The sequence below is a fragment of the Carettochelys insculpta genome, chromosome 1 (assembly GCF_033958435.1).
Source record: "Carettochelys insculpta isolate YL-2023 chromosome 1, ASM3395843v1, whole genome shotgun sequence".
Taxonomy (NCBI): domain Eukaryota; kingdom Metazoa; phylum Chordata; order Testudines; family Carettochelyidae; genus Carettochelys; species Carettochelys insculpta.
In genome coordinates this window covers 322,428,470-322,453,456 of record NC_134137.1, presented here as the reverse complement: position 1 = coordinate 322,453,456, position 24,987 = coordinate 322,428,470, and the positions used below count along the sequence as shown (strand labels likewise).

Here is a 24,987-nt window from a genome sequence, read left to right as displayed (position 1 = left end):
ACTAGCCCCCTGGGAGAGGAACCTGCTGGGCCCAACTGCCGGTCCGAGGCCGATCCCCAGCCATACCTCCCCGTACTCCCTGCCCCCACCCAGCCCCTCTGGGGACCCCAGACAAGGTGGGGGCATGGAACCAGGAGGGTTCGCGGCCTTCCAACCCCACCCTGGAGTAATGGCCCAACACCCAGGCCACATAGGTCCCCCTCCCTCTGTTAACAGCTATCCCCCACTTCTTGTATACAGTAACAAAGAGGAAGCCGTGCTAGTCTATACACTATCAAAACAAAAAACAGTCAAGTAGCACTTTAAAGACTAGCAAAATGGTTTATTAGGTGAGCTTTCGTGGGACAGACCCACTTCTTCAGACCATAGCTAGACCAGAACAGACTCAATATTTAAGGCACAGAGAACCAAAAACAGTAAGCAAGGAGGACAAATCAGAAAAAGATAATCAAGGTGAGCAAATCAGAGAGTGGAGGGGTGGGGGGGAAGGTCAAGAATTAGATTGAGCCAAGTATGTAGACGAGCCCCTATAGCGACTCAGAAAGTTCCCATCACAGGCCCAAGTTCTGGAAGACCCGCACGTCATGGGTGCAGCCAGGTCAGCCCACAAGGATGTCCTGGAACCAGCCCCGGCTGTCCACCATGGCCTGCAGTACCACCAAATGGTAGCCCTTCCTATTTATAAGTTGTCCTCTGCTTTGCTCCGGTCGCAGATGGGTATGTGGGTCCCATCAAGGGCCCTGAAGCAGTTTGGGAACCCCAGTGTGCCAAAGCCCATGACAGTCGCAGCCAGGTCCCTGATGCAAACGACCTTCTGGAGGAGTATAGCATTGAGTGCACGGACCACCTGTGGGGAGGGGACGTAGGCACCCGTGAGGGTGTGCCCAGTCCTCACCGTCCCCCCAAACCCCAGTGGGTGCATGCACAGGCCTCCTTACTTCCATCACAACAGCCCCAACTGTGGCCTTGCCCACACCAAATTGATGTCCCATGGATCAGTAGCTGTCTGGAGTGGCCACCTTCCAGACAACAATTGCAACTCTCTTCTCCATGGGGAAGGCATGCTGCATCCAGGTGTGCTGGTGTTTCATGGTGAGGGTCAGCCACTGGCAGATCTCCAGGAAGGTCTGCTGCCGCATCTGGAAATGCCAGAGCCACTGGTCATCATCCCACTCCTCCATGACCAGTTGCTCCCATCACTCAAGAGCTGGTGGGGTGGCTCCAAAGCTGGCAGAGCACATGGGGGACAGGGGGCAGAAGAGCCCAATAGTCTGTGGCATCCCCTCTTGCCCCGGGGGCGAGGAGCTGGTCTCCTGCCAGGAGCTGCCGGGTGGCCACTGGGGCTGTGGCTAGCAGGGTGCCCACTCCGCTGGTGGCAACCAGCACAGAGTCGAGCTGCTGATGGTCCATGTCCACTCCTGTGGGCACTGTGTCTGGGGGGCTTGTGGCAACTCTGCAGGCCACATGCTGTGCAAGCCAAGTGCGTTTGGGAGGGGCCCTTTAAAGGAGCAGTTTGCTGTGGCCCTGGAAGGGTTTGTCCACCCTGCAGCCCAATTCGCAGCCTTTCCTGGTCCTTTATTTCAAAAGAGGCTGCTGGGAAGCATAGACACTCACTTTCCATGTCCAGGACAGCCCCTTTTGACATGCCACGTGGCTCTTTCGACATGGCTTGTTGACGTCGCCAGCCCCAACCCATGTGTAGATGCTTCACGTCGAAGGAGCATCTTTTGAAGTCTCTCTTTCAAAGTAGCACTCTAGTGTAGATGTAGCTTATGTATATTTTAGTACTCTTTGGCTTTGATGTACTCATAACTATCAATTTACTTTTCAAAACAAAGTAATAAACTCCCAAGTTATTAATTATCTCTGAACTTTGTGACTTGCAATTTTACACTATACATGATAAACAAGATTAGCTTTCCCTGTTTTACAAACAACGCATGCAAAATATCTGCATTTATGATGTTATTCCTATAAACTTTTTACTATGACAACGCTAAAGGTCACATTTCATTATTTCTCCAAGACAAACGGTTGCATAACACGAAGGATCAAGGTCAAATGACAAAAGAAGAGATGCTTTTGATTCATTTAGGTGACTGTCGTCTTCAGTTTCAATCCTATTTTCACTGTCACCTAAAAAATGATATGACAAATTGTGGATATATTTCAAAATGTGTCTGTAGCATCCAGGTATGCTCAGCTGTAGGGTGGGTACCCTGAACCTACAAGTCTGTAGACCATCCTTGGTAAGCCTTTCATGATACCACTGCTCAACTTTATTACTGGGATACTTGATACTGTGTCCAACCATTGGAAGAACCACCTGAAAGAAAAAAGAAAAGATATGTGAGTGGCTAATGCGTTTGAAATAAAACCACCATTTTCCCCTTTAAAATAATTTAATTTCTTTCACTGCCCCCTCTTTCAGAAGGGGCATGCAGATGAGGTGATTTAAATATCTCACAACTCATTTGTATACTGGTGCGGGATCTTTTCTCAGGAAGAAGGGTGCTTTCAAAAGAGGAACTTCCTTTCAAATGAAACCTGTCTACATGCTGTCTTGTCTTTTGAAATCAGCTCTTCCAGAATTGAGACCCTGTGTGAGTATGCAAATGATATTTAAAGTTGCACCTTACTTGCATTTCTCATCAGCTGTATTTGCATGCCCCTTCTGGAAGGGAGGGGCAGTGTAAACATAGCCTTTGTGTTTTAGCTTCTTTCAGAATCAGGCCCTACCTTGCTTCCATACCATAAAAGTTCATGGAAGACTATGGAAGGCAGTTATTTGAAGCTTAAATTTAAAGGCACAGAAACCTGTCAAGCTATCAGTACTCTAACACACTACAAACATACAAACTGATTGTCTCCTCGATCATTCTGAGATACAGAAATAAAGAATATATTAGCTTTCTCTGTAAGGCTCTAAACCCTTGTATCTTCCACCTTTTCATTCCCTTAGGTTCAAATATCCTGGAACACTTCTCCTAGCACTGAGGTACTAAAATTAATAATTCACTAACCCTCAATTTAGAGTAACAGTGCATAATAAAGCACATCCAATTAAAATAACATTGGCCCTCATGTTTCGTACAGGAGTGAAGATTTTCAATTGTGTGTTTTCTGAGACTCCAGATTAATTTTCACCTCAACTTTTCATAAAGATTGCACTCTGAAGAGAAATAAAACTGCACGTGTAAGTTAAACAGATCTATTTTTAGAACAAAACTTATCTTTAGTAACTCAAACCTCTGAAACCTTGATTTTTTCAAATAAACTTACTTGGCTTATTGCATACTTGTTAGCAGACTCTTCCAAAGCAGTTACTACATGAACCTGATATAAAATGATAGAATATATAAACTTTACAAAAACAGTTGAAAAACTAGTTTATGAACCAATCATTTAATTGTGTTACTCACAATGACTCTTAAAAATGAAGAATTTTGAAGTTCTCAGACTAAGGAGAAACTGTTTCACTCAACAAAAAAATTAAAAGAATTTAACACAAATGGTCACAAATAAGGAGCTTTGGAACAGAGCAGGGCAAGAACCACTTCATGTTCAAATCAAGGGAAGAACGTAGGAATGGCTAGGCCACACACCCTGCAAACCATTATCCAGCATAGTCCATCAAACTCTCAAATGGAACCCGCAAGAAAAATGCAAAAGAGGAAGACCTCGGACAACAGGGAGAAGACCTACTGAGCTTGAAGGACAATAACTAGGGTAACTCCTGGGGTCAGCTAGAAGTTTTGTTCTGAGAAAGAGTGAAGGAGAGGAGACCTATACTTCACCTGGAGTACAAGTCAGTAAGTTAATCATTTTATTAATACAGGGCCTTGTATTAAATACATATAAAATACAACTGATGTTAGTTACTGCTGATGTATGAACCTACCATTATACTTCTGATATGTTTGCCCATCTCAAGTTCACAGTGCCAATTTCATGCTAGAAGATCAGTTCTCATGATAAATGTGAATGATAAATAGATAAATCTAGATAAATTTTTAGATAAATCTAAAACTGCTTTAGATCCCATATGGTATTTAATACTACCTTTATTAGCTCAGTTTTCTACCAAATTTGGTCTATTATTAAACTCATTGTAATAATATTTTGGCAAAATCATAACACTAGCAAGCTATTGTTTTAGAGCTCAGAAGGTTATTTACAGTGACCTCTAAGCTGCTCTTACTCACAGAAGTATCTACCCGAAATTTACTCTTCAACTAAGTGATTTGGGTGATGGTTCTGATGATGTATGTGCCATTATGCAAACTATCACAATAGCGCACATATTCCACATTAGCGTTGCTAGTCAGGGAGAGATGGCTGCCTTTTAGATCCTCCATGATCAGATTCACAGAAGGATGTAAAAGAAAATAGCCAAGAAGCATCACGTATGTGTAACCATTCAGGTCAAGTCTGGTCCCAACAACCACCTTTGTATATTCCTTCTCTTGCCACAAATATACTGACTACTTAGGAGGGAGACAAGGTTTTATGATGTACAGATCAGGCAGGCCTAATGTGGGGAGTGGCTGGACATCTGAGCCATTCCACATTAGCCAAAGGTAAGTAGTATTTGAATGAAGTAGAAAAAGTAGCATAAATGAGTTACACATGAAAACATAAGAGGCAGAGTTCCTGTATCTTAAGTTTTTAAGTGTGTTCAACTAACTTCTACAAGAAATATTCTGTAAACTCACACTCACTCTGTCATTCACAGAAGAATTTTCGTCAACATTTTCTTCAGAGAGGACCAGATCACCCTCCACTACTTTTGAACCATAGGTTAGAAACCTCAAAGATGCAGCTTCATTCCAAATTTTACTGCAATACGCATGAACGTAGAACACACGCATGGAATGAGGAATGCTGAGCCATCCTCGCGTACAACCCTCCTGGTTTACACCATAGCGATTCAAGGCACGAAGCAACATTTTCTCTCTCACTTTAAATTCGGGTAACATGGCCAGGGTTCCCTTTGCATCCTCTGAAATAAGGAGAATAAAACATTGGAACAATCATCCACTTTTCAAGCTTAGTCTGGTGGAAAGTGAAAAACTTGAAAACCAAAAGGATAAAGTAAATCAGATGGGGGAAAGGAGGTCAGATTCTCTTGTTTCCATTGGTTTTTGTTTCATTATTCCTTGTCTTCAACTTCTCAAGTAATATAAATTCCACCTTATCTACCTTGTAACCAGGCCAATTAATTCAATTCTCTGCAATTTACACAAAATAGAAATTAAACTGGAATTTAATATATTTGTTATTTCAGTTCAAAGAGTTTCTTAAAAATAGAAGTATATTTGATCACTGCTAGATGGGTGTTCTTACACCACCTAATTAACACATGAGAGAAAAGGACATGAAGCATTCATACTTAGGCTTACATTGTCAGAAGATGAATCTCCCTTTTGGAAGCACCCATAAAACCTACACCAGTACTAGCATTTGCATTGCTATATACCCTGATTCATCACAAGCAATATAAGGACCCAGTTATTTGGGATAGGAAAAAAATAACATACTTGTTTACTTGGTAATTGTGAACTGCATTTCACAACAAGGATGCTGGACCTCACCCTGGATTAAAACACATCTCTTTGCATTCCTACTTCCCTCTTTCCTTTGTAATTTTATCCAGATTTTCTCGTTCATGAGAAGTCTTTTGGTTAGACTTTTATTTCTTGCTTTGAGAAAAGACAAAGCAGCTGTTCTCAGCATTCATGACCGTGTCTTTTCATGTATCATACAACAAGCTACAGTCCCGAAGGACTCAAAGGATCTCTTCTGCGAAACAAAGCACATATTACTCTGGGGGAAATTCTGTGCCATGCATAGGGTGCAAAATTGATACCTTCTGCAGATTTCTTTACTTCGCCACAGAAAAATGGGGGAGCAAAGAAATCTGTGGGGAACACTCGCCCCTTCTGAAGCAGCTCTGGTGTATCTGCTGGGAGCAACCAGCAGCAGAGATTAGAGAGCAGATCACCATGGGGATGGAATGGGTGGGGAGGGACAGAAGGGAGGCTGAGCATATGTGCGTCCAGGGACAAATGTTAAGGGGGTGGGGCAGGGCATTTGCCTGCACGTTGTGGAAGTATAACATTGTATAAGTATAACGTTGTATAAGGGGACATGCTGGATACATTGTATATGAGAGGGCATGCCAAAACATGTTACAAAGTATCTGAGGGACCACACGTAGGGACAGTTAGCTTTTGAATGGAGAAGCAGTTAAGATGGAGCCAGCCCATCTAAGAAGCAGGCATCAGAATGGAAGGTGTGAAGGGCAATTAGTTAAGTTAACTGGAAGCTGTTAAAGGAGATTGTTAAGGGTGGCAGGTAATTGAAGATTCGTGACTGGTCTCAGGGATCTCGAAGGGTGGTGACTAAAATCTTTTTCTTCTTTTGTCTGTAACTTGTCTGTAACTTGTTCTCCAAAAAACTGTATAAATTAAGAGACAAGCCCCACTCGGGGGGCTCACTTCTAAATGTATTAGCAGAGCGGCTTTGCTAATAAAACAGAGTGGTCTGATAAATTGTGAGTCTGAGTCAAACTTTGACAACGTGAATGAGTGAGACTTGCTCTATCCCTCTCATTTTATGCAGAAAGTACAGTCAAGGAACCAGATTTTGCTCTGTGTAGTTCTGTGCCAGGCTTTGGCATATGCAGGTCTCAGCATCTCCTGGCTAGCACCCAGGGCTGGAGGGTCTTGAGCCTTCCAGGGGTGCCAGCCCAGACACAGGCAGGATGAGAAGGAAGGAATCTGCCTACCAAGCTACTGAAAAGCTGAGTGCTCCACCCAGGGGCTGGCTGTCTGCACAATGTTGTGAGAAGGACATGCCCTGGGAGTGGGCAGCAGGGGAATGGAGGAGCAGCTGGACTTAGGGATGGGTGCAATGAAGGGCAAAGCAGAGAGAGGACATGTCGCCAAAGGAGAAGGACAGTAGCAGCTGATGGGTGGGCAGCAAAGGTGAACAATAGCCCGTTGGCAGTCATTAGACAATGCACCAAGCAGCCAGTGACAGCTAGAAATATTACTGCGGGGAGGAGGGGAAGAGTTCCGTTGGCCAAGAGCCACCACGCACTGTGCTGTCAAACCAACTGTGAGGTGGCTGGCCCCATATGTTACAGTTTTGCCCTGATATCAGCCTTGCACATCTACCTCCAATGTTGGCCACTGGACCCTTGCTTCCACCCAACTCACTCGCTGCCAATGGGCAAGGATCCAGCCAACTGCAGAGCCTGCCAGTACTGATGGGAGGAGACAGGAAATACAGGACAAGTTCCCTGCTGTTAAGCAAATGTTGGGACACTCGTAAAAGGGTTTAAATAGGAGACTGCCCCATTAAAAATGGGATATCTGGTCACCTTAAACAGAGTAACTCCACTGACTGAAATGTAGTTACTCCACATTTATTCTGTTTTAACTGAAAGCAAAATGCAGCTGCTTGGGTATACGAAAATCTTAGCCAAAGTAAACGAAACTCTTGACTGGGTCAGAAGCAGACCTCCCACCACTCCCAGGCATCACACCTTTTGCTCCCATTGGTTGTGATTCTGGCCGGTGGGAACAGTGGGGGAAAAGTCTCCAAGCCAGCACTTCCCAATGCTCTCAAGAAACAGTGAGTGACTTACTGCACTGTGCATTTCCATAAAAGAATGAATCAGCTAGTGGCAAAAGCAGAAATAGTAGGAAAAATACTACCATTAAGAATCATTATAAGTTATAACAGAATGATTAAAAACTTGTTAAATTTAAACCAATTGCTAATGCTCCCTGTCTCTACAGGATACTTGTTGAAAATGTAAAGTATAGAACTTATCTAAAAATGGCTTCAATACAAAATGTACAGAGCCAAATTCCAGGATCTTTGGCTTTCACTCAGTTTCTTATCGAGGTACCCTTCCAGAGCCTGATTCTCCTGTCACTTCTACCAGTATAGTACCACTGACTCCAATGAAATTATTACTGATTTACACCAGAAGAATTGAGAGGAACTCAGGCAGTATGTAGCAAAACCCTCATGGCCAAAAACACACGCTCTAAAAACCAAATTTAAATGTGGAATTTACCATTTTGAAGAAAATATCTCTTTGCCTGATTTACAGGATCATCGCTGTCTTCTGGAGTGAAAAACAACTTCACAGCTTTTACCTTTAAAAAAACAACACACACAAAGTTACGGTGTTTCACTGTAACTACTTGTTGGATGGAAAAACAGCCAGATGTCAGTTCTGTGGTAGGATACTACAGAGCATCTCAAAACTCTAACCACTGTTTAAGGGTGGTAGCTCACATTCTCTCCTCCAACAGAAGAAAGTCCTAAATTGTTGCAAACGTGAAATCTAAGTGCTTACAGTATTCCCTCCTTGGAAGGAAGGAGGGGGTTGCAGTCAAGCAGGATGGCAGTGAACACCCTTCAGCACCTGCAAAAAGGAAGTTAATAATGCAGAGAGTATTACTCTTTCTGTATATTATTTCCAGGAGGAAATCTTCTGTGTTGCGTGTGGAGCATGCTAATGAAAGCAGCAGCACACTGGTTCTGTCCTGTGCCCCTCAGACAAATCCTACAGAGGCCCAACCCTACCATAGTGGGGATTACACATCCTCACGCAGAGAGGAGACGATATGCCTAGGCTGTGTCTATATGAGATTAGATGACATGGTGAGAGAAACACCGCAGCACGGTCTGTATTACAGCTTCCATTATTTCTACCACCAAAAGACCAAGGTATTTTGTAAGAGTATATAAGGTCTTAAGTTACTTTTCTCCTCACCTGCCAGTTTCAGGCCATTGGAACCTGTTTTCCTCTTCATCTGTGCCCCTCTGTACTAGGCAGTGCAGCGGAGCATGTGCCTCTGCATTTTTAGTGAAAAATTTTATATTTTAATCGACTAAATTTTAGAGTCAAAATGGCATCAGAACTAAGCTAAGAGATTGAACAACTACCAATCTGCAGCAACCAAGCTAGTAGTATAAATTTCTACCTAGTCTGAACTCAAAATTTTTCACTGAGTGCAAGTTATTTTGGGGGACAGCATCCTGTGGGATGTAAGGGCTTGTCTGCATACAGGTGTAATTATATTGATTTTTATTACGTTTCTCAGATTCAACTCAGACAACTGTAGCCATGGAAAAGAAGGAGACAAGTCATTTGAAATAAGAGGTGAATTATACCATTTCCTCATTCAGCAAAGCCAGTCCAATTTGATCAGTCTGAACATTCTGTCCATGCCCAAATCGTTGAGGTCCATAGTAGTTTACAAAACCTTTTGTCTACAATTAAAAAGAAACCAACAGGTTAAAGCATGAACATATTAAATATTCATGAAAACAGTAAGGCTCTCATTGTTAAAGTTTAAAGTTATTCAGTTGTTGCTCTGCTTAAAGTCTGGAGGTCTGAGTGACTTTAGATAGTTAAGGCCCATTTTCAAATGTGTCTTAGGCACTTAGGAGCCTAAGTCCCCTGGACTTTTAAAGAGAGGCTGCTAAGGCACAGGATTCAGTGGGAATTCAGCATCGAAATACTGTGGAGGATCCAGACCTTAGGCCTTGTAATGGTGAGCAGAACAATGCCTGAATATCTTTAAAAATCTGGCTCTCTATATATCAAATGTAAATTTTGTTAAAAAACTTATTCAGATTATTATAATCAGAGCCTATGTGAAAATGAAACAGTTTACACTTACCAGTATACAGCAATCAGTACACAGTGACTATGGGGGATACGATATGAAAACATGAGTGGTGGGGAGAAAGTAAATAAGGAAAAGTTATTTACTTGATCCCATAACATAAGAACTAGGGGCCACCAAGTGAAATTATTAGGTAGCAGGTTTAAAGCAAACAAAAGGAAGTATTTCTTCACACAACACAGAGTCAACTTGTAGAAGTTCTTGCCAGAGGGTGTTGCGAAGAACAGGACTTTAATGGGATTAAAAAAGAGCTAGATAAATTCATGGAGGATAGGGTCTATCAATGGCTAGTACCCATAATGGGTAGGTAGAGTGTCCCTAGCTTCTGTTTGTCAAAAGCTGGGAAAAGGTGACAGGAGCGGGATCACTTGATGATCAGCTGTTCCGACCATTCATCTAGGACACCTGGCATTGTCCACTGGTGGAAGACAGGATACTGGGGTAGATGGACTCACCCAGTACAGCTGTTCTTATATTCTTATCAACATTAATGAAATAAGCTTAATTACACCCCTATCACAATAGTCATTTTACAGATAAGAAAACTGAGTCCAAGGAGATTAAAAATCTGTTTTTCAGAGGTGTTAAACATCACAGCTCCAAATGATATCAATGTCAGTTTTCACTACTCAGCACTTTTGAAATTCAGGTGCTTAATGACTTGCCTAATCAAAGACACAAAGGATATAGCTAAAAAAAAAGGCAGTTATTTCACACTTTAAAGACTAACAAAATAATTTAATAGATGGCGAGGTCTGGTGGGGCAGACCCACTTCTTCAGATCTGGAGATACAGTATTTCCAGTACAGATGGACAGTTATGTAACACAGCGGTCCCAATAAATAAATAAATAAATAAATAAATAAAACGGACAAATAAGATACACACAACTGCAGGGGAATATAGCTAGAAAGAGAGGCCAGATCTCCTGAATCCCACTCGTTGCTTTTAAACTATATGGCCCCATCCTTCCTCTCACGCAAAGTGAATAAATATACATGAAATCAAACCAAACCAAACCCAACCAGACACTCACTCACTCACACTCTCTCTCTATATATGTATCTATACACACATTAGGGTTTCAATATTTGCGAACCTGAGGTTCATGAATTCAATTAGTCGCAAGTGGTCGCTTCCCTGGGGCTCTGGGCAGAGAGCTCCAGTTGCCACCACCTCCCCTGGGGCTCCAGGCAGAGAGCTCGAGCTGCCACCACCTCCCCTAGGGCTCCAGGCAGGAGCACTGGCTACCACCATTTCCCCTGGGACCCCAGGCAGGGAGCGCCAGCTGCTGGGTGGCTGCCGTATTTGCAACATTCAACATTCACAAGGGTTCTCAACATGGAACCCCCGCGAATGTTGAGACCCTACTCTCTCTCTCTCTCTCTCCACACACACACACACACACACACACACACACACTCTCTCTCTCCCCCCCCCCCCCACACCCCCCCCCCCCACACCCACACCCACCGACCCACCCACCCCATGATGAACGCTGTTACAAATCACAGGAAAGAACTGAGTGTTTTCCATGAACAGCAACTGAAATATTTACTCAGGAAAAGATCACATGGAAGTCAATGGGAGTGTTGCCTGAGTAAAAACCATGTGCAAAACTAATCAATGGCCTCATCAAAACAAACATACAAATGATAAATGATAATTGATGCTGGGCATTTTTTAAACCACTCATCTTGTGTCTCCAACTCCAAAATTGTCACTATAGCACAGCCCAAGGAATGGGGATCAGAATTTCCTAGTGCATTCAGACCACAACCTGTGCAAGTAAAATTGAGCCAGTAAGGTCACAATCACGTCACCCAATGATAATTTAATTTTCTGGAAACGAATAAATACACATAAGGTAAACGTGAAATAGTTTAAGGCAATTTATCTTTAAGGAGAAGTACCTAGGCATAGCCTTATTCAGGACTTCCTTAGCTTGTACATGCCAATGTATGTAGTTAAGAGACAAAAATCTCTAATTTGGACTAAATGGAACAAGTCTTTTCATGGTCTGGCAATAGGATAAGTCTAATAAAGCAAGACTAAATATCAGGCATGTTCATTTTTTAGTTAGAGCTACAGTTAATCTTCCATTTCTGCGCACTGTAGTGGTAAAAGGAAGAAGGCCACAGAAAAGAAAATTAAAGCAACAACTATTCTTTTGTTAGTGAAAAAATTTGCAATAGTTTTCTAAAGTAATTTTCAGATTACTTTTTCGAGATGCAGTTTATCTCAGTTTGATCTAATTCCTGGCTTAATCATTTTGCAAAAATTGGCACACTGACTATTATTTAGAAAGACTGAGGGACAGAAGAAATAGAGACGGATGCAAAATAAAACATTTGTTAAGTGAGAAAATAGGTTTTTCCTTTCCTTGATTTCTACTTTTCAAAAAAAAACCCAAAAAAACCAAAAAATGCCCTGAGTCAATGGCTTTCTCAGTGACACAGAAAAGCATATACAAACAGCTCCATCAATTTTTTTTATCATTTTCTTTTGCTGCTTTTTTTTTTAAAAACAGTTATTTATCCCATCCCCTACCCATGAAGTCTCTTCATTTTCACTAATGCATCCAATGTCTATAATTGGTTGGCAGGTAATATTCTACCATTTCTTCCTGTCAGAATTCAAGAGTATCCCCTTTTTGAAGATACAAATTATTGCCATTGGGGCAGCCTCAGGCCTCCACAAGCACAGCTCACACAAATACCCCATACCTGTCACATTGTCCATTTGTTGTCCTGTATTACTCTGGGACCAGAAAGCTGTGGCACAGAATGAATTCATGAACTGTCTTTCCTTTTAGACAAGTTGCTCTATTCCTGGTTTGTTGAGCCAGATGGAGACTAGTCATCAAAGCCCACAGATTCTCAAACAAGAGAAATGCTACCAGAGCAGAGTGGAGATTGCAGGTAAGAGGTAGCATGAGACTATCTAGTTCTAAAAAAGCAGCATCAAGTAAATGAGGAAAAACTATTTCCTTGTCGAAAATGAAATCATAGCTTCTCTTTTTACCTTAACATTCTCAATTGCTTCAGATATCCTCTCTTCCAGATTTGCAGAAGAGTCATTGCTCTGAAGTTTTAGATCTCTCACAATTATATCAAAGTGGTTTCCCTTCAGCTGACCAAGTCTAAGCTGCTGGCTCACTGAATGGATATTGTACACTTTCATGCCTTTCTTTTCAATTGTGCTTCCAATTTCTTTCAACCTGCACAAATGATAAATTGGAAACTTATGAAGAACTTTTGATAAAACATTCCTGCTAGAAAAAAAAAAAGTTTCCTTCACAAACTCTTGCTTTGCGTTAGCACTAATTACATGTAAAACTATGAGCCAAAAATACTTGTCAGTCAAAGGTTTTCCCTTTGTCTTACTTCAAATAAGTCAAAGTCATGCATACTGACACCTATTAAAATAATTCAGGATCTAGAAATTAACCTCATCACACAATACTTAGAAATTAATACAATCAGTTCAATGGAAGTTTTTAACAGTCTAAGTGAAAAGTTGTAAGGTGGATTTAATGATATATAGGGTTTTTCAATTTTTTCATAATATGGACCACATTTTAATAAAGAGATTGTACGATGGACTACCTCCCTCCATCATCTCATGGACCATCTTCCTCCTATTCATCACCGAATGGTATCTTTGTGGTGACTACAGCAATTGCTTTCACAGAAAAAGTTATAACCTCCCCTTCTACTACTACTAAAATGAAGAAGTATTTTAAGTTTCTTTAATGAAATTTAGTAGCTGAAAACAAGCGGAAGGAGCCAGAATCATATGACCAAACTAAATTCTGTAGGCTGTCAATAAGTGCTCCCTCGTAGCCAACAGACCACAGTCTGAGAAGGGGTGCTCTTATAGACAGAAATAGATAGAAGAAACAAAAAAGAAAAAGTACACAAATGTGTTGCAGATAGATAATTTCTCCTTATATATTTTAAATTTATAAACACATTGCATTTTTGTCTTTTGGAAATAAGGAAGTAAGAAAAAAACAAAGGGCCAAAATTAGGACAAAAGTAAATGCTATATAATGTAGAAATAGCACTATTAAATAATGTTTTCCCTTATTTGCTTTTGTCACACTTGCTAGATAAAGGATATGAGTGAATAGAGCCCTGCAAATTCTTGGATATCTGCTTTACATCTGCGGATGCAGATATCCACAGCTCATTTTTGTGGCTATGCATGAGGATACGAATAAAAACTTTGTGTCTAGAAATCTGCCAATTTGCAGATATCCACTGGTATCCCCATCCGTGGATGCAGATATAGTTATCTGTGGAACATTTTTGCAGATGTGAATACCAATTTTGTATCTGTGCAGGGCTGTATGATTGAGTATATTCAGTTCTGTGAGCTCCATAGCAAAATAATCCAGCATCAAGCCCTGAACAATCTTCTTCCCGCCTCCCGCTTTTGTCAATTTTTTGTGGCCTTAGTCCTTCATGAGCCACAATAATGGAATGTGAAATACAGTCTATTATTAAGGGCCTAATACCAAAGGCAGTACTGTATCGTTAGTAAAATTATGCTCCAACTGATCTTCAAAAACTAACACAATAAATAATAAATTAGCAAAATTTTGCACTGATATCTAAATTTATAAGCACATATGCATAAACAGTGCCATCTTGCAATCTCTGGAAAATCTATATTTATGAATATATTAGATTACAAAAACATTACTAAAAATTCCACATCAATCCTGCAGTTACTATACACAACAAAACTTCTCTTAACTTGAATGAAAGTGAGAACTAGATGATTAAGAAGCTACTTAAAGGCCAAATATTTGAACTGTCAGTTGTGTTTCCAATTACAAGCACGTGAATACATACCAAAGCAGAAAATCAGTGCTCTGAATTTGCCTTTATAAGGCTGACCAGATGAGAGTAATTGTGACTGCTATAGTCCAAACTTTATTTTTGATGAAATAAAGATTTTTAGGGATTAGAACACTGAGAATGAGAAATAAAAATTTAGTATAGTCAACCCCCAAGAATGCTTCTAATATAGTCAAGTTGCTCCATTTTGAAGAATGTCTATACAAATCAACTAAATATGTTTTTAAATATTTCTAAAATATCAAATTAATATTTTGAATAAAAGGAAGATCATCTTCAATAGAGCTTCAATTAAAAATTAGCTCATATCTGAATTAATGACTTGGATGGCAATCAAGCTTATTACACAGTACAACATTTACTGCTAAAGTCCCAGTGGTGCTAATTTAAATAGTAAGCAGTACATTTGGTAGCAATTATCTGCAGGATCAAACTCAGGCCACAGAGAAGGGATGTTCTTGTGGGATCAAAGGAAAAAGGACCATATATGTCCCAATTCCTTGTGTTCCCAGCATTTATTCAGCAACTAGCCTCTGAAGTTTAAGTTTGCCGCAAAGATAGATGGAAAGGAGCATTACCTAATCTGCCTTCTTTAGCAGGTTCATGACAACTTTTCTACTGGGGGCAGGGAACAGGAAGACTAGAGTTAATAAGATGCTTATCCCTCTCTCTAAGAGGACAATTGGTTCCCACCTTTCTGCTCATAGATGAAAACTCGTAAGAGGGACACTAAATTCCCATTAAAATACATGTCAAAGTCTCTGATTGGCGAAGGAGAGGCAGCATGTGGCACTCCTTTTGAAAGGTAAGACAACCTTGGGTTTGGGGAGGGAGCTAAAAGGCTGGGGGCAGTTTGGGGCCGTGAGTAGGAGGGAGGGTTAAAACTTGGTGGCAGGTAGGGTCCATGGGGCAGGTAAGGCTGCTGCAGGTTGGGTGTGCAGCCAGTGCAGGGGGGTACGCTGAGGTGGGGTAGGTCTGCAGGGCCAGTAGGGAGTCAGGATGCTGGAGGCTGGTCTGCAAGCTGGAAGAGAAGGTGGGTGCGTCAGGCTGCTGGGGCAGGTCTACAGGACCAGTGGGGGAGCCCCAGGGCCAGTGGTGGTGAGGCTGCCAGGCCAGTCTGTGGAGCCGGCATGGGGTTAAGGATGCTGGGGCTGTGGGGCTCGCGGGAGTCAGGCTGCTGGGGCCGGAGAGGGGGTTAAGGCTGCCATGGGTTGGGTCAGGCTGCTGGGGACTGGTGGTGGTGGGGGTTAAGGCTGCCAGGGCCGCTCTGCAGGGCTGGCAGGATGGTCAGGCTGTGGTGGGTTGGAGCCATGGGGCTGGTGGGGGGTGAGGCTGCCACGGGTTGGAGCCATGGGGAGTGGGGTAAAGCTCGTAATAACGGGTGGCGTTCACTTGTCTAGTGAACTAAGGGAAGTATATGTGTCCCTCATTTAAGCAAGTACTAGTAAGTAAAGTACTTATTTAACGAGGGATGAGTGTAAATAGGTATTAAATAGTGTTTTAAGAAGTAGTTTTGTACCACAACTAAATTTCTCCACTTTTAATAAGGGGAGATAAATACCTTCTGTTCCAAACTCATGCCACCTTTTTTATTAACACAATCCCTACTTTTTTGTTTTTTTCTTTTTTTTTTGAGGGGGGTGAGGGGCTGGTAAAGTTATCTCAAGCTTTCCTTTGTCTGTGCCCACACTCGTGGGAAAGGACCTATCGTTTCACTAGAGACAACACTGCAGAGAACTCTTACAGGGAAAAACTATTACTATCCTTGGTCTCAAATGACATCTGCTCATATGACTTCCCCCTCCTGATCCAACAAGTGCTGGTGTGTCATTCATAGTCTCTGAGGGAAAAAGACTGTACAATACAGCCGCTTCGGCTTCTACACTTCATCCTCTGAAGCTACAGGGAGTGGCACATCAGTGACCACAGCTCTCTTCTCTGTGCTGAGTTATAGTAGCAGTTCCTTTTCTTCACTTCACTTAGAGAGGGACTGAAGAGTTTTGGACAGAGAGGGTTGATGGTGTTGCAGTAACAAGTACTGTATTGCCCTGAAAGACAATGACAGGGAGTGGAGAAGTGTTCTCATGTTCAGGACCCCAGGAACACACCTCTTTGCCCCCCAGTGCAGCGTCTTCAGATAACACAAGTAGATTTTGCCATTTAGCGTGCACCAGATGCTGCACTCTGATTACTTCACTAACTCACTGGAAAGGACAGGGACAACTCTCTGCAACAAGCAAGAATAATATATACTTTTTCTTAAAACCAAGGCTAATCCAGTGTCAATCCTGATATTCCCTAATAACAAATGCATTAAGTCACAAAATCACTGCTCTAAGGAGGTTCAAACACAGGAGGGGATGGCCCAATACAATAAGACGGGAATTAAAAGGTGCTTTCACATTTATTAACCTATTTAATGATGAAATTGTGGGGAATCAAAGCCTTGTCTACACTGCTACTTTACTGTGCTGCAACCTTCTGCCTCAGGGTGTGAAAATACACCCCTTGAGTGCAGCAAGTTTCAGTGCTATAAAGCATCAGTGAGAACAGGCTCCCAGAACTAGGGGCTACCTGTCTCATTTAGGTGTTACACACAGGCTACATTTACACATCCCTCTCCCTTTCGAAAGGGGCATGTAAATGAAATGGGTCCAAGATGCTAATGAGGCCCTGGTATGAACATTCAGTACCTAATTTGCATAACAGCAGCCACCTGGACTGTTGAAAGCGCTGCTTTCAAATTGCAAACTACCCATGTAGACAGGACTCCTTTAAAAGGAAATCCTGATTTCAAAAGCACCTTCTTCCCAACTATTTTGGGAGGAGGGGGGAAGAAGGGTGCTTTCAAAATTGTGGTTTCCTTGCAAAGGAACCCCATCTACACAGCTAGTTTGCAATTCAAAAGCAGCACTTTTGATGCTCCAGGTGGCTGCTATTATGCAAATCAGGCACTGAATATTCATACCCATACCTCATTATCATTTTGACCCGCTTCCTTTACATGCTCCTTCTGAAAGGGAGGAGCATGCGTAGAGGTAGCTATAGAGTGCTGGGGCCCTGGTCATACTTTCACTTTAAAGCACTGACAAGGCAGCGCCCTAATGTTTAAGTGTAACCCAAGTTTTTAGTACCTTTCAGGAGTCACTTTTTTCACAACCATAGCTTGGTAGGTGATGGCCTTTTTGTCTTTGATGCCTGTGTAAGTGAAGTCTGAAGGAAGCACACCAAGTTCAGAAGACAAATAGCTAATTGCTTCTAGTGTTTCCAGATTTTCTTTTCGAAGGGTGAAACCTGCAAAAAAAAAAAATCTCAAAATTATTAGACTTCTACCATCCCAAATTATGTTGGGAACTCAAGCAACACTTCTGGTCTGACCACTACTCTTCAACATTGGAACAGGATGGGATTTGGTAAGAACACAGAGGCTGTGGCCACACTTGGATATTCAGTGCCTCATTAGCATTAGGATGCTTTCAGCTGCGACGCTAATGCACGCGGCTCGGCAAGGTGACACAGGGGTCCTTTTCTGCTGAGAGGAATAAGGGGATTTCAAAATGTGTGGGGTCCTTTCAAAAAGGACGTGTAGCCGCGCCAAGCTGCGTGCGTTCAAAAGCGGAAGCGTCCTAATGCTAATGAGATGCTGAATATTCAATTCAGTGCCTCATTAGTAATCTTCAAAATGGCTATTTGCATGGCCATTTCGAAGTTTTGGCCAAGTGTGGCCACAGCCAGACTCAATTGCTCCCAAAACTAAACTACAGGTTGTACCTCTCTAGTCCAGCACCCTCAGGACCTGACCAGTGATGAATGAGGTCAGTATGATCTACCAGATGATAGGAGGTCAGTATGGTCTACCAGCATTTCCAACACTTCCACTGCTTACTGGGCTCTTAGAAAACATTTAGGGGTAAATTACAGCTAAATAAGAGCACAAAACACTGAGAGCCAGCTGTAAAACTTTATGAGGGGATCCTGGAAAACCTGGCCACACACCTGATAAGCGGATATCTGGCTAACTAAAATCATGTTGAATAATGGTCGCTGCCAGATCCAGACTAGAGAGGTTCAACCTACATAAGCTTAAAAAAAAAAAAAAAAAAAAAGTTTTTGCACTGAAAGAGAAATGTATAAATGACAACTGAATCTCAAACTACAGCTACAAGAAACCACAGCTAGCCATAAAAGTAATAGCATTTTCAATGCTCAGAAGATGTAAAAAATCCCTTCATATTTATATAAAAATAATCAAAAGCAATTAAAAAGACATACTAAACATTGCAAAGATGGCATACGGATTTAATGTTGGGCCTACAAACCTCCCTTTTAATAGGAATATTATTTTGAATTTCATAAAGTAACGAATTTTAAAAATGAATTCAGAAATCAAATCTGACCTTATTACAAAACTGTGAGAAATAACCTGTGCAATTAATTATATAGCTTTAATAGATAAAAGTTTAGGAACTCCTCTCAGAATATCCAGATTTCTTCAACTTTTTAAAATGAAAACTACACACTGTGCCATGCACGCAGAGTAAGAGGTTGCACTGAGGGTATATCAACCATTTCCACTTTGTTATTTATTTAATTCACGCAGTATCTGGATTCACCTCTCATACCAATTTTACACCAATTTAACTAAACTGACATCAGAGCTACGTCTACACGTGAAGCCTACATCGAAGTAGCTTATTTCGATGTAGCGACATCAAAATAGGCTATTTCGATGAATAACGTCTACACGTCCTCCAGAGCTGGCAACGTCGACGTTCAACATCGACGTTGCGCAGCACCACATCGAAATAGGCGCTGCGAGGGAACGTCTACACGCCAAAGTAGCACACATCGAAATAAGGGTGCCAGGCACAGCTGCAGACAGGGTCACAGGGCGGACTCAACAGCAAGCCGCTCCCTTAAAGGGGCCCTCCCAGACACAGTTGCACTAAACAACACAAGATCCACAGAGCCGACAACTGGTTGCAGACCCTGTGCATGCAGCATGGATCCCCAGCTGCAGCAGCAGCAGCCAGAAGCCCTGGGCTAAGGGCTGCTGCACACGGTGACCATAGAGCCCCGCAGGGGCTGGAGAGAGAGCGTCTCTCAACCCCTCAGCTGATGGCCGCCATGGAGGACCCCGCTATTTCAATGTGGCAGGACGCGGATCGTCTACACGTGCCCTACTTTGACGTTCAACTTCGAAGTAGGGCGCTATTCCCATCCCCTCATGGGGTTAGCGGCTTCGACGTCTCGCCGCCTAACGTCGATGTTAACATCGAAATAGCGCCCAACACGTGTAGCCGTGACGGGCGCTATTTCGAAGTTGGTGCCGCTACTTCGAAGTATCGTGCACGTGTAGACACGGCTCAGTAGTGTTATGCCTGTGTAAATAAGAGGAGACTCAGGCTCTCTCTATACTCCTTTTAAAAACAATTGTTTTAAAACAGCAAAAGAAATTATAAAACGTTATTAAATATTTACCTGTATAAATATCTTGTTTTTCCTGGAGATCAGCAGCTGGCCTTTTTCTGGACCAATTCTTCTCCCGAAACCTTACTATTATTGCTACATTTTGCTGACCACTGAAGTCTGTCACAGAAAAAGACTTTGTTTCTAGAAGTTTTCCAAACTTTTGACTAATAAAATGGTGAACTGCCTTTCTGTGGTCCTTATTCCCATCAGGCTTAAAAGAAAATTTAGAGTTTTCTAGTTTTGCATCTAAAAATTTTAAAAAATCAAATGCTTCCTCCTCAGATACTAGTTGACAGAGCTGTTTGTAATCACTGTTTGCTTTCACGATAATTTCATTATTCCTTGTAACAGTCATTAAGAAAGGGAATTTCTGTCTAATGGCGCTGTGTAAATCAGCTCGATTTCTCTTGTGAAGGACGGGTCCCAGTGAGAATTCTGCCAGATGAGTGGCTGGAGCATGTTCTGCATCCCACCCATCTTTTATGCTGCAAGCAAACTGATTCAGCAGTTCATTCACAGATTTGTCTAACAAGGAGTCCAATGTAGCTGCTTCATGGAGCCCACCTGGGGGAGCAGCACCAGCCACGGGCTCTGCGCTGTCCTCGGCTGGCAACAAGTCCTCTCCTGGAGAGTGACTGGGGCTGTCAAATGGAGCTAGCCCCTGGCAGCGCTCCTCTTCCCTGAACAGCTCCACAGGCTCTGGCCAATGCCTGTGGATGCTCTGTGGGCCACAGCTCTTTGAGATTGCAGGAGTGTTGCAGAGTGCAGGGGCAGTCTTGGCTGTACTCGCACTAAGCAATCGCCCAAGGGTATCAATTTCTGTCACAACAAAGTCACTGGCAAAAGTTTTTACTTTCCCCTGGAAGCCAGCGTGATTGCTTCTTGTGGTCAGCGCACCAGGCATGGCACCAGCCCTGCCCAGAGGCCACACACCTGCAAGAGAGAGTGCACCAGTCACTGCACGGCAGACAAGGGACCCCGCGCTTTTCCCAAGGATCATCACAGCTCACCTGCTACTTGTGGGGCCTTGTGTAACAAAATACAGGTTGAACCTCTCTAGTCCAGCACCTTTGGAACCTGACCAGGGCAGAACGAGAGAATTTGCCAAACCACAGGAGGTCAATATTGTCTAGAATATTACTAACACTTCCACTGATTATTGGGCTCTTAGAAGACATTTAAGGGTAAATTAGAGCCAAATAACAGCACAGAACACTGAGAGCCAGGACGGGCAGCTGTAAACAAACTTTATGAGACTTTGGGAATCTTGGTCATGCCCCACGATAAATGCAACACCAGCTAACTAAAATCATGTTGGATTATGGATGTTACTGGACTACGGAGTGCCAGATGAGAGAGGTTCAGATTAGAAGAGGTGCTGCTTCACACCCATGACAAGCAAGTGAACCTGGTCCCACCTCCTACATGGTGCATGCAGGGGGACAGCAGCCAGTGAACTCACTCCACCCTCTGCCTGCCCTGTGTATATAGAGGTCAAGAGTTAGAGAACACAGCCCCTCCCTGTGTGCATGGGGATCAGCAGAAAGAAAACCTGCTCCCACCCATCACCCTGTGCATGCAGGCGGAGAAGCAGCCAGAGCACAGCACTGGGCATGGATTGGAGACCATGATAGGCACTGTCCCCCTGGTCTTGGGAGCAAGGTTTTCCTAGCTCTTGCCACTGCCAGCCCATCTCCTTTGATGCCTCGTGGCAGAACTTGGGGTCAGCCTGCATGGATGTTGCTGGCTCAGGGCAGGCTCTGTACTGGGTCTCTTCTCCCAGTGAAAGGAGCTGGCCACGCTGCACTTACTTGCCAAGTGGAGAGATGGAGGGGGAGAGAAATTACACTGCAACATACAGGAGGCTCCTCAGCACTGTTCTGTCACGAGAGGAGTGTGAGTAGTGTGACAGGTAGTGGAGAGAGGTGAGTGGACCCAGACAGCAGGGCCGCCTGTCCTGAGTGAGTGACCTCAACAGGGCAAGTCCTGCTGTGAGCCAGACCCTGCTTTCAGCAACACTTACGTGCGTGGGGGTTGGGCTGTAGAAAGCCTGACCCAGGCTCTGCAGTGAGTGCCTCCCCCTCTCGCTTGTTCTGAGCCAAGCAGAATTCACCTTATGCACTGGGAGGTGCATGCTCAGGGCTGCAGAGTAGTAATCAGCCATTTTAGTGCCCAGGGGAGCAAGTATATTTGTACCCTTACTGGTTTTTGGTCATTTTTCTGCCACCACGCATTTGCACCCTGGACATCTGCTCTGTTCACCCCACTGTGGTTACAGCGCTGTATCTCTGCCACTGGCCTCCTCTGTGACCTTCAGCATATCATATGTTTGGCAGCCTGCACAGAAGGTATTCTACAGATACTCTACAGAGGGATGGTGGGAAGAATAGTTCACTAAAGCAGAAGGCATTGTACGAGTGCAAACTAAAGTATCTCATCTCTCCAGAACACATGCATAGTCAAAAAGGGAAGCTTTCCCCATAAACCGGAGGTCATGAGTTAGGAGCCCTCACAGAAAGAAATACTACAGTGCTCTGCAATGATGATCTCTGAGGCAAGAGTTTACGATGGAGTCACTAAAGCATTTGGGGCCAGCACCATAAAACCTATTTTATAAAGATTCCAAGTAGGCCTCTCTGGAACTTAATCCTTGGTCTCTTGATTAATAACTAACCAAGGTCCACTGGCTGGGGAATAGAACAGAGCTTAAGCGACTGAGTTTTGAACTAAGTTCAAGTTAGTCAGCATCATCTTTTCATCCTGGGGAAGTGAAATGAAATGTGTTTCTCTACAGGTGGCCTTGGGTAGTCCAGCTCTCACCACACACACAGCCCTGTTAAAACATGTGTCAGATAAAAGAGGTATCTTACTCTTTCACAAGCTCTGTTATTTTCCTCACTGTACTATATGTGAGGTACATATTTTAACACTCCTCCCCAACACAATTTTACCTAAGCTACCTGTATTCTACCTACACATCAAGAGGATAATGAGATCTGGGGGAAAGGAAAATTAAAAGGAAATGGCGCTGGACTATTTTGTTTCCCCAATGAATACAGCCACATTCCAAAGCATATTAACAGCTTCTGAGTGTCAAAAGAGCAAGACATGATTCTCCATCAGCAAAAGCATAGACTGGAGGACAGCAAGTGCAAGTGGAAACAGTGACATCCAAATAACAGTAATACCCAGCATTTCCCATGGCAGAATTCTGCAGTAATGGTAGAAAACAGAACTAGCAATAATAGCAACTAGGGTCTGCTGGAACACAAACCTGGGAATCAGATGTGCCTCCCAGTCCTAACCACTGCAGCAAGTCACTCTGCCTGGTCAGTTTTTCCCTCTGCCTATTGGGATAATGATGCTGTCTCCTTCTGGCAAAGTACTTTGGGTGGGACCCACAAAACTGAGTTGGCTCCCTGCATAACACAAGAGGAGAGAAAAACAGTTAAGAATGCAAGCCACAAAAGCCAGCACTGCTGCCCCTCATCTGAAGTAGGCAATGAGAGTGGCCAACAAGAGGCATATGTTATGTTAAACTCTGAAGCCTCTGCCCCTTTCTCAGAGATAAGCACCCACATCCAAGCTGTTTCGAGGCACCTATGTGAATTTAGCAAACCCCAGACAGGAAAACTCATCAGACAGCTGAGGCACCTACTTCATGGATCTTAACATTTGAAAGCTACGAAATACAACCAAACAGCAAAGTGTCTTGATAAGGTGTAAGGGTTTGGATCAATGCAGCAAAATAGTTCAAAATTGCTCTTTATGTCCTCTGTGAGATCTCCTGGGGGAAGCTCTATTACTCAGCACGCTTAAAATTCAGCCGGACCAAACAACACTAAATGAACAAGTGGCTGCAATCCTATGCTGGCAAGGATAAAGGTTAGACAGTCCAATTAGCCTTTTTTTAATCTATGGAATCTGTAATTTACTAACATTAATTAATGAATTCGCTATTATCCAGTGTGAGTGGAAAGAGAACTGTAATTTGATGGACAGCAAGTGCAGACTTGTTTATGAAAATGCAGGAAGTCCACAGTGTCCCTGAATAGACTGGTAGGCAGGAGTGGTGAGCTCATATCCTGCTTCTACCACTGACTCACCATGTAATCTTAAGGTTTGGACTCTAGGGCTCTCAGTTTCTTCACTTGTAATTATACATGTGTAACGTTGACAAACCCCAGGATGCCAGCCCCAGCGATAGAACCTGTGGGCATAGAGTCTAAAGCCCTGCACTCTACCCCATGAGCTAAAGGCCAGTCGTCTTTCAGCGGAGACTGCAGAGCAAACACTTCACTCACCCCAGGTGAGATCTTAGTGCCTCTAGGTTTTACACATAGATATTTGCATAGTACTTTGAGATCTTTCTATGAAACATGAGCTGTAAGTGCTGAGTAGTTATAAGCGGCTAAATACAGGCGCCCATTGGAGCTCACAAAATCGAGCTGTCTCTGGAACAGAATGATGACCTGAGCGTGGAAGAGCCTGCGGAGATCAGCAAGAGGCTGACTCAGGACAAACCAAAACTGTTGCACTTTTAACTGGGGTGTCCCCGGGCGGCTTCCTCCTGTGTCTGGGATGAACAAACAGCCCCGCGCTGGCCAACATCGTGCAGACAATCTGCAGCCGCCGCTGCTTTAATAAATGCGGTTTTACCCTGTCTCGAGCCCACGCAGCTCTCTGACCCTCCCCGCCAGCGCCCCCTTCGCCCCGGCCCCCCTACGCCCCACACGAACCCCCCCTTCTCCTTCCGCTCCGTGGCCCGAGCTGCACCGACCTCCTACCTCCGGCGCGCGGCAGCACGTGGAGCGCGGCCCTTCCGCCCTCCCTGCCGCTGCGGTCCTAGCGCCGGCGGATTCCTCCGGACTCCGGAGCAGGGCGCGAGCTCCTGGGCCGCAGTCCTTCGCCACCGGGCCCAATCCTGCGGG

The 24,987-nt window shown here is 43.4% G+C and overlaps 2 protein-coding genes across 9 annotated transcripts in view; one reads left to right on the top strand and one right to left on the bottom strand.

Annotated features, from left to right (window-relative positions):
* Positions 1–304: 304 nt before the first annotated feature.
* Positions 305–24,968, bottom strand: PUS7L (pseudouridine synthase 7 like). Of its 8 annotated transcripts, XM_075014307.1 has the most exons (11): positions 24,837–24,968; positions 23,331–23,475; positions 20,066–20,989; positions 17,719–17,878; positions 12,741–12,936; positions 9,199–9,297; positions 8,093–8,174; positions 4,716–5,002; positions 3,283–3,336; positions 2,230–2,326; positions 305–2,136 (listed from the first exon to the last, which is right to left on the bottom strand). In XM_075014307.1, exons 3-11 carry the CDS (start codon positions 20,958–20,960, stop codon positions 1,997–1,999), a joined length of 2,010 nt encoding a protein of 669 aa, XP_074870408.1. In that variant the 5' UTR covers positions 20,961–20,989; positions 23,331–23,475; positions 24,837–24,968; the 3' UTR covers positions 305–1,996. The 8 variants fall into 8 exon arrangements, with proteins under 8 accessions (XP_074870408.1, XP_074870346.1, XP_074870392.1 ...); XM_075014245.1 differs by having other exon boundaries at positions 305–2,326; XM_075014291.1 differs by having other exon boundaries at positions 305–2,326; positions 4,722–5,002.
* Positions 24,244–24,987, top strand: part of IRAK4 (interleukin 1 receptor associated kinase 4) — a 30,292-nt gene continuing 29,548 nt past the window's right edge. Inside the window, exon 1 of the mRNA XM_075014341.1 lies at positions 24,244–24,365. The gene's annotated coding sequence lies outside the window, so the exon portion shown is untranslated. The remainder of the gene's footprint in view (positions 24,366–24,987) is intronic.

What these genes read in the sequence shown, in the direction of transcription:
- PUS7L (XM_075014245.1), bottom strand. Translation starts at nt 20,960, where the DNA reads ATGCCTGGTGCGCTGACCACAAGAAGCAATCACGCTGGCTTCCAGGGG. An exon ending in AAAACAAGATATTTATACAG is followed by an intron (nt 17,879 to 20,065) that starts GTAAATATTTAA and finishes TTTTTTTTGCAG; the next exon opens with GTTTCACCCTTCGAAAAGAA. An exon ending in GAGATATTTTCTTCAAAATG is followed by an intron (nt 5,003 to 8,092) that starts GTAAATTCCACA and finishes TCCTTATTTCAG; the next exon opens with AGGATGCAAAGGGAACCCTG.